The sequence below is a fragment of the Myotis lucifugus genome, unplaced genomic scaffold, assembly GCF_000147115.1.
Source record: "Myotis lucifugus unplaced genomic scaffold, Myoluc2.0 scaffold_1, whole genome shotgun sequence".
NCBI lineage: Eukaryota > Metazoa > Chordata > Mammalia > Chiroptera > Vespertilionidae > Myotis > Myotis lucifugus.
The window spans coordinates 35,801,004-35,810,505 of record NW_005871049.1 but is presented as its reverse complement, the minus strand read 5'-3'; the positions used below and the strand labels follow the sequence as shown (position 1 = coordinate 35,810,505).

Here is a 9,502-nt window from a genome sequence, read left to right as displayed (position 1 = left end):
CTCTCTGTCTAAAAAACAAACAAACAAACAAAAACAATAGAAAAAATATCTTTGGATGAGGATTTTAAAAAAGAAAGATTATCTGGGTTCAAACCCAGTGCTAACTAACTCTTACTATTGTGTGACCTTGGAAAGTTTCTTCATCTGTAAAATGGGAGAAATAATAGATTTTGTTGTAAAAATGAAGTGATTTAATTATGTAAGCCACTTAAAAATGTAACTGCCACATAATAAGCTATTGCTATTAGGCTCAGCTGGTGTTATATTCTTAGGCCTGTAGTCATATATGTATTAATCAATTGAATTTGAACTTGAAATAGGAATTAGTAATGGAGATGGGCCGGCAGAGAAAAGAATAGGAGATGCCTTTCATCCTAGAGCCTGCCCCCTTACAAAACTGCTTCTGAGCCCTGCCTGGTTTGGCTCAGTGGATAGAGCGTCAGCCTATGGACTGAAGGGTCCCAGGTTCGATTCCGGTCAAGGGCACATGACCAGGTTGCGGGCTTGATCCCCATTAGGGGCGTGCAGGAGGCAGTCGATAAATGATTCTCTCTCAACATTGATGTTTCTATCTCTCTCTCTCTCTCTCTTCCTCTCTGAAATCAATAAAAATATATTTTAAAAAAATCAAACAAAAAAACCCTGCTTCTGAAATTTTGCCAGTAAACTGATCAGAGTCTGACCCCCTTTGGCTACCCATGCCTCATTAAAGATGCTCACACACAGATAGCAGACGTTGGCCTTTTAGCCATTCACATATCCTTTTAATTGGACTCAGAAAGCGAGAGTCAGTACTCAAAGGCCTGGGGGGGTTTGAGATGTAGAGGTATTTCTTTGCAACAAGAAAATACGCTGAAACAATACATCATCCATTTCCATCCTTGTCTACAGCCAAAGAAACATGTGCCACCAACTGCCGTGCAGGAACGAACTTGTACTCCATTATTTCCAATCAAACCATTCCCTGAAGGACAAAAAACAAACAAACAAACAAACAAACAAACAAAAAACACGAAAAAGAAAAGTCAGGCTTCAAGAGGTTGGGTGAAATCCTAGGCCTGTCTTCTCTTCCTGGTGGACGCTGTATTATTTTGTGATGAACTTTCTGGACCCTGTCCTCTCATCTCCTACCACATTTCAGTGAGGGCCTCCTAGTCTGAGGCTTATTAGAGGAAGGTGAGGGGAAAGAGGAATTTGGATGGCTGAACGGTGATATGCATGGGATGAAATGGGCTCCCCTCTCAAGCTCTGGCAGACCTTCAGGATGTAGTCACAGAGGAAAAGGGCAGGGACCAAAGACCACTAACCCAGCCCCATCGCCAGCCTGAGGGTCCATCTGATATTGGTGTCCCCCTGCTGGGCTTATAGCCATAGGGGTTTTCAGTACCACAGTCCCTGAAAGAATCCCACTTTCACAGTCAGACCTGTACCCACAGTCTTACCTGAAGGCAATGAGATCACCAGGAGGAAGAGCAACCCAGAGAGATGGAGCCTCATTGCTGAGGAGGACACAGAGCTGGCACCTCCTGTGGGCGGCTGCCTGGGAGGCTCCTTTATAGAGCTGGGCGAGCCTGGGTGGGGCTGGCCTCATTCTACCTGGAAGAGCACCCCGGGCAGACAGGCTTACTCAGGGTTAGAGGACAGAGTCTGTGGGCCATTCCATGCTACGTTCTCGTCTACAAATCGTGGAACACAGGACACAGTCAAGGCAGAACAGGAGCAGAGACCAGGGGCTCTCTCCTGCCCAGGCCCTAACACTTTCCCCATGACTTCAAATGGATACTGATGGGAACATGGCAGGGAAAGTGTCAACTTTGTCTCTCCTTTCCTTCTGAGTCCCACTGACAACACAGGGGCCCAGAGCAGTGACGTTATGAAACACAGGCTTCATTTAGGGCCACAAAGGATGTGAGCAAGAACCTGAAGTGTTGCGAGAAACAAAGGGGCTCAAGGTGTCAACCATTGGCCTGACCAGGATTTAGGTAGATGCTCAGGCATAGCGGAGAAAGAATAGCCTTCTCTGTGGGGGACAGATTTGGTCACAGGGCTGGAGGCACATGCTACAGGAACTCTTTCCCTAGAAAAGTCCACCAACGGGCTGCATTTTTCTTTTTTTCTTTCCTTTTCTTTTCTTTTCTTTTCTTTTCTTTTCTTTTCTTTTCTTTTCTTTTCTTTTCTTTTCTTTTCTTTTCTTTTCTTTTCTCTTCTCTTCTCTTCTCTTCTCTTTTTCTTTTCTTTCTTTCCTTTCCTTTTCTTTTCTTTTCTCTTCTTTTGTTTTGTTAATTCTCACCCGAGGATATTTTTCCATTGATTTTTAGAGAAAGTGGAAGGGAGGGGGGAGAGACAGAGAGAGAGAAACATCAATGTGAGAGAGACATATCAATTGGTTGCCTCCTGAACTCCCACTGGGGATCGAGCCTGCAGCTCAGATATGCATCCCTGACCAGAATCGAACTCAGTACCCTTCACTCCTCGGACCGACATTCTATCCACTGAGCCAAACTGGCTAAGGCCAGGCTGTATTTTTCAAATGGCTGGTTTGAAAAGGTGGCTAGAATCTGGGAACTTGGAGAGTTCTGGGACAAGTTGTCTTTTTGGAGTGAGTGGGTTGGAACCCTCTTGGTATCTCACAGGAAGAGCCAGTTCAGTGCTATGTTCAAGGTCAGATGCCCTGTGTCAGGAGTGAAGCAAGACAGTGCTTCCCCGGAGGTATAGGAATGCAGCTCTGGGGAAGGGTCAGTAGGTCTGTCCCCCCTAAAGTGGTGGTGAGGGACCGAGAGTTGAGAAGACACGAACATTGGTTTTATTCTTGCGCCTGGAGGCAGGCTTGTCTCTTACCATGGATCAAGGGGCCCATGACCGTAGACTTTGGAGTCTGTACAGGGGCAGTAGAGCATGGTTTTATTGGTTACACTCTGTTTGCAGTCACAGGCCCTTGGATAGATGATTTAGCATCCCTGAGCTTCTTCAGCTTCCTCTTCTCAAAACATGCACGGTCAGAGGGTTTTTTAAAGGATGAAATGAGATAAAACTTGCAAAATGCATTGAACTCATCCTGGTATAGATTAATTCCTCCTTCTCCATCTCCTTCATAATTATTATTAATTTCCATCAGTATAGCTGTGTTGCTTTCCTTTTTTTTTTTTTTAAAAAAAGTAGTTTTTATTGATTACAGAGAAGAAGGGAGAGGGAGAGAGAGATAGAAACATCAAGGATGAGAAGAACCATTGATCGTCTGCCTCCTGCATGCCCCCCAATAGGGATCAACCCTGCAACTCAGGCATGCACCCTGACTGGGAATCGAACCATGACCTCTTGGTTCATAGGTTGACGCTCAACCATTGAGCCACCACAGCCAGGCTGTTGCTTTCTTTTTTTCAGAACCTCTCTAAGAGACTTCTTAGTCAATGTCAAACATCACTGGGAGAGTTTAATTCGGAGTTCCCACAATGGGTATAGAGCTGAGAGCCCTGCTATGGGGAGAGAGGGTGGAGTAACAGACTAGATTTACAGTGGTTCTCAACTTGTGGGTCACGACCCCTTTAGGGGTTGAACGACCCTTTCACAGGGGTCACCTAAATACATCTTGCATATCAGATATTTACATTGCGATTCATAACAGTAGCAAAATTACAGTTATGAAGTAGCAACGAAAATAATTTTATGGTTGGGGGTCACCACAACATGAGGAACTGTATTAAAGGGTCACGGCATTAGGAAGGTTGAGAACCACTGGACTAGAAGTAGGTAGACCGGTTCTAAATCAGGGCGGAGGATTCCCTTGCATGACTCCATGGAAGGCTTCCAGGACCCCTTGCACTGGGCATGTGATTCCACCCCCTAGGGTGCAAGCCCTATCCTGACCATCTGCCACCAAGGACACAGACAGGCTCAGTGGTACCACCTCACTCTTTAGAGATGGAGAAAACAAGGCTCGGGTTGATGAATGGGCTGCACAAAGGGAAGAAGCTCTGGCTACGCTGCCATCAAATATTCAGTTCTTTTGATTCTTGATCTGGAACGCTGTTCTCCATATATTTTAAATTGTTCAAGCGTGCATTGAGGAACATGGGAGTTATGAACCACATTTTCCAAATATTTCTGAGTCCCTCCTGTACACCATTCTAAAAATCGGATCTAAAATGCATGTCGAGACAGTATGTGTTCAGGATGGACCCTTTCCTTTCTGCCCACGCATGTCCTGATTAAATCACCATTCCAACCTCTGGGCAGGAACTTCTCCAGTTGTGCTGAGTGTTCCGGTTTCTTGCCTGAGGTCTTCTTGGCCAAAACCGCCAGAGAAGCACAATGGCTTCTTTCTCTTCCTTTGGTGGTGCTCTGTTGGTGTTTTCTTCCTTTATCGTTGTTTCCTAGCATTCTCAGCTCTCTTTATCATGTCAACTGTGGAGGTTCAGACCAAGCCACCCCAAGATGTGCTTCTGTGCTTTGCAGGCTGTTTTGAGCTAAACGTGACTTCAGCCATGGGCTCAAGAGAAACTTCTGCCCCTCCCTTAACTACCTAGAGAAAACTTGAATCAGGGGCCTTGACCATAATAAAAGATTATCAGATATAACTTCTTTTGACCTATCTATAGGACAGGGCAAAGAAAATGTTCTTAATATCTCAGAGTGACTTTAAAAAGATATGTTTTTATTGATTTTTAGAGAGAGAGGAAGGGAGAGGAGAGAGAGAGAAACATCAGTTGGCTGTCTCCTGCATGCCCTTTACTGGGGATTGAGCTAGCAACCTGGGCATGTGTCCTGACTGGGAATCAAATAAGGGACCTTTTGGTGCATGGGACGGCACTCTACCAACTGAGCCACACCAGGATGCAATGACCTTTTGAAAACCCCAGGTACATTACTTCATTCCTAGCTCAAATGTCTTATACACCTCCATCTTTCTTTCTTCCTTTCTTCCTCCCTCCCTTCCTTCCTTCCTTCCTTCCTTCCTTCCTTCCTTCCTTCCTTCCTTCCTTCCTTCCTTTCTCTCTCTCTCTCTCTCTCTCTCTCTTGTTCTTTTTCTTTAAAAAATATATTGATTTGAGAAATTAGAGAGAGAAAAAGAGAGAGAAAGTGAGAGAGAGGAACATTGATTTATTGTTCCAATTATTTATGCATTCATTGGTTGATTCTTTTTTTTTAAATATATTTTATTGATTTTTTACAGAGAGGAAGGGAGAGGGGTAGAGAGTTAGAAACATCGATGAGAGAGAAACATCGATCAGCTGCCTCCTGCACACCCCCTACTGGGGATGTGCCCGAAACCAAGGTACATGCCCTTGACCGGAATCGAACCTGGGACCCTTCAGTCCGCAGGCCGACGCTCTAATCCACTGAGCCAAACTGGTTAGGGCCATTGGTTGATTCTTATATGTGCCCTGACTGGGGATCAAACCTCCAACCTTGGGGTATCGGGATGACACTTTAACCAACTGAGCTACCTGGTGCAATGTAAGAAACATCCAAACCTGTAAGAATTTTTATGAGTTTATTTGAGCCAAACTGATGACAACTGCTGGAAAAGAGGAAAAAGGAGTGGAAACTGGCTTGACCTTTTTTGTATAACCCTATAAATAAAAGGAATTATGAGGAGAGAGGGCTAGGGAAAGAACAGGGTAGACTTTGGCAAGCTGGCACTTCCCTAATGCACTGTGGTTCTTTAATACTGGTAAGACTTGCAGAACTTGGGCCCTTCTGCCAATTTCTTCTCTTTCCAACACCCCCCCTCTCCCCCCCAGACTCCTCTTCTCAGATGGGATAACTACAAATCTGGTTATGCTCCCAGACACACAGTTTTTATCTTTGGAAAACTTTCAAATAAGGGTAAAGTATGGGTGCTCAAGAAATAGCTTTCCTAGGTGTGTCTTCTGGGAGTGCTGCTTTGCCAACGTTCCCCAAGAGATTCTGTCCCTCTTTCAACAGCAGAATATTTATGCTGCTACAACCTTAACTGTTCTTTTTGTGTGATGTATTACCTGCTGTACACCTGCCTTCATGGATAATGCTCAGTATATTCATGGTATAATGAACACTTTATCCAAAATAGTGTTGGGAAGAGATTCTGCTTCCTATAATACAGTGAAAATCCCTGGGACCTGTCCCCCATCTCATTAATCCCAGGAGACACCAACGGGCACACAGAACTTCCACCCCTTAACTTCCCTGCTGGGGTTGGACCCCAGCATCTGGCCCCCAGCACTTCCCTGGCTAATCTATGGAGTTTAGGGAACCTGGGAGTGGAGAATCCTGAAGTTCTGACCAGGATCCCAAGGTTTCACAACAGAAGGGAGGATCACAATGTTTAAAGAGGGCTCATGCATTTGCCTAGACCAGTCTCCTCCCGTAGGATCTTTGTCCCCTCATTCAGCTCATCTCTAGAGAATCCTTGGAGATGTCAGCTGGGGAAGGCCTGGAACACACTCCCAAGGCCCAGCTTCATTTGTATCCATCCCCTTAGCCGGAAGCACACATGTCAAAAGGAAGATCAGAGTCAATACAAGGAAATAGACACTCATGTCTGATGAAGGGATCGCAGAGTTAGAATCCCCGTAGGAGAAAGGGAGACCCCTTCTTCAACCTGGGGTGGATGGTTGGGGCTGCAGTATGACCCCATTCTGCCCCGTAGAACTGATGGGAGAACCCATGGAGGCTAGAAGGTGAGAGTATATTGCTGCCTGCTCCTTAGCAACTGGGGCATTGCAGAGGGATGAAGGGCTGAGCACAGCTACTCTGATTACTGGCAAAAGCTGACTTAAATCCTGGGTTTCCTAGGACATGGTCCAGAACCCTCCCTCACCCCCCACTTTCACCGTGTTTCTCTAACTACATATTGGGGCAGGGCTTAGAGTGATGGTTAAGATTATAGTTGCGGCCGAAACCGGTTTGGCTCAGTGGATAGAGTGTCGGCCTGCAGACTGAAGGGTCCCAGGTTCGATTCCGGTCAAGGGCATGTACCTGGGTTGCGGGCACATCCCCAGTGGGAGATGTGCAGGAGGCAGCTGATCGATGTTTCTAACTCTCTATCTCTCTCCCTTCCTCTCTGTAAAAAATCAATAAAATATATTTAAAAAAAAAAGATTATAGTTGCAGTCCCTCTGAGACCCTACAAGCTCTGAGAGTTTACCAAAACTCAAGCCCAAACCCAAGCAGGAAGAATCCAGCTGATTGATTATACACAACACGTACTTCAAAACCAGGATAGTAAATCACTCCCTGCACCCTGAAGACGTTCAGAAAGGACAGTGAGATCTGGTTGTCCCCAGTGATCAAGAGACATATCTGCTTGGAGGAACTGTGTAATCAGGTGAATCGATTAATTATGTTTAGCAAGATTTGATTATTTGTGAGTCTGAGGACATTCTGTGAGGAGATACTGGCTTGGAGCTAGTCACTGGTCACGCTCAAGGAAGACAGGCCTCAGTGCTTGCTTTTAAGATTGGATGCCCTCATGCCATTGGGACTAGTGCCCAGAAGTCCCCAGGTCTAGTTTGCATTCTTTCTTAGTGTCTGCCAGATCGTCTACACAACATAATTTTTTCCTTTGGGCATTTAAGTCTCTTTGCCCTCCTCAAATTTCTTAGCACAATTGTAGCAAATTGGGCTGTTCTTTACCTGAATTTCTGCAGAGAAAGGAGGTTTTGCAACACTGGCCATGAGTCTGATTCATGACAAATATTCAGCCTTATTTACAACTGTGAACAGATCATCAGCCCACCCTTCCCCTCTGCAGATTCATACTGTAAGAAGCGAGGCACAGATCCAATGTGGGAAGACATGCAAGGGCTAGGGTCACTATGGGTGTGGAGGAGAAATCCAGCATGGGGCATGGAAACAGAGAACTCTGGAGAGCAGAAGAGGGGCACACCCAGTTCAGTTCAATGTGTCCAACATTTGTGGCACTCTATGCCAGGCTTTGTGCTGGGTTCAAGGATGTAGAGAATAGAGAAGATTCCTGCCCTCACAGCCAGATACTTCATTAATTTTAATATGATGAGGTAAGAGCCACAATAATTTTATGTACAGAATGCTACGGAAGCTTGGGGCACCAAATTGAGCTTTGGGGCAAGCAAGGAAGTGTGCCTGGAGGAAATGATGCCCTGGAGTAGAATCTTTAAGGCTAAGTAGGAGTTAGCCAGGAAGAACAGGAAAGGGGGCTTCAGGGAAATGCAATAAATCCACAGGATCCGGGCACAAAGGTGTAGAAGAGTCTGGTGTGTGCAGGTATGAGCACAGATCTATGTGTCACTAGAACTTGGGATGAGGCTGCAGAGGGAGGCAGAGCCAAGTTGCAAAGGGCCAGGAGTGAAATTTTCACAACTGTAAACTGGAAGTGTTAAAGAGACACCATCAAGTGGAGTGCAAGGAAGTGATAAGATCTGGTTTGCCCCTTGGATAGATTCATTGAGCGGTTCTGTGCAGGACAGGTTTAAGGGGCAAGATTAGAGTTCAGGAAGTTAGAAGGCTTTTTCAACAGTTCAGTCAGCTCTTTAAGCAATGCCTTTGTTCACTTTTCCCTTACACAGAAACACTGCTCAAGTGAGTGTCCACGATCTATAATAATAAAATCATAATATGCTAATTAGATCAGACAGTCGAACGACCTTCCAGACGTCATTCCAGATGTCTTTCTGGACAAAGCCGTGACGGTGGGGGGCTGAGGCAGAGGCAGTTAAGGGTGATCAGGCAGGCAGGCAGGCAGGCAGGTGAGTGGTTAGGAGCAATCAAGCAGGCAGGCAGGCAGAGGTGGTTAAGGGCAATCAGGCAGGCAGGTGAGCAGTTAGGGGCATCAGGCAGGCAGGCAGAGTGGTTAGGGGAGATCAGGCAGGCAGGTAGAGGCAGTTAGGGGCAATGAGGCAGGCAAGTGAGTGGTTAGGGGCAATGAAGCTGGCAGACGAGTGGTTAGGGGCAATGAGGCAGGGAGGCGAGTGGTTAGGAGCAATGAGGCAGGCAGGCAGAGTGGTTAGGGGCTATCAGTCAGGCAGGCAGACGAGTGGTCCTGTATTGCAAGAGGGATGTCTGACTGCTGGGATGGGGCCTAAACCAGCAGTCAGACATCCCCCAAGCGGTCCCAGATTACGAGAGGGTGCAGGCTGGGCTGAAGGACCTGCACCCCCCCCCCTCACCATGCACAAATTTTGTGCACCGGGTCTCTAGTAAAATTATTAATAAGAATCTGATATTGTAGGAGCAATACCTATGAAGAGGTTGAGAGGAGAGGTAATGTCAATTTCTGAAAGAAGAGTGGTTTTACTCTGGAGTACCAATTACATTTGTGCATTTACCATAACCCAGGGTTTATCTCTTGGTTTTCCAATCCCCCAAAGCATATCCATCTCCCAGGGTCACATAAACCAGGCTCATAAGATTGATCTACACATGAAGAATCACAATTTATTAATTTATGATGAGAAACATTTATCATGTGGTAGGAACATTCTTATGTCAGCTGGGCCATAGCAAGGGTATGTTGCATGAGCCCTCACACCTTGCTGGAGGATAG

The 9,502-nt window shown here is 45.9% G+C and overlaps 1 protein-coding gene across 1 annotated transcript; it reads right to left on the bottom strand.

Moving 5' to 3' along the window:
* Positions 1 to 788: 788 nt before the first annotated feature.
* DEFB136 (defensin beta 136) lies at positions 789 to 1,497 on the bottom strand. The gene is made up of 2 exons (XM_023753052.1): positions 1,443 to 1,497; positions 789 to 964 (listed from the first exon to the last, which is right to left on the bottom strand). Exons 1-2 carry the CDS (start codon positions 1,495 to 1,497, stop codon positions 789 to 791), a joined length of 231 nt encoding a protein of 76 aa, XP_023608820.1.
* Between the last annotated feature and the right edge of the window lie 8,005 nt (positions 1,498 to 9,502).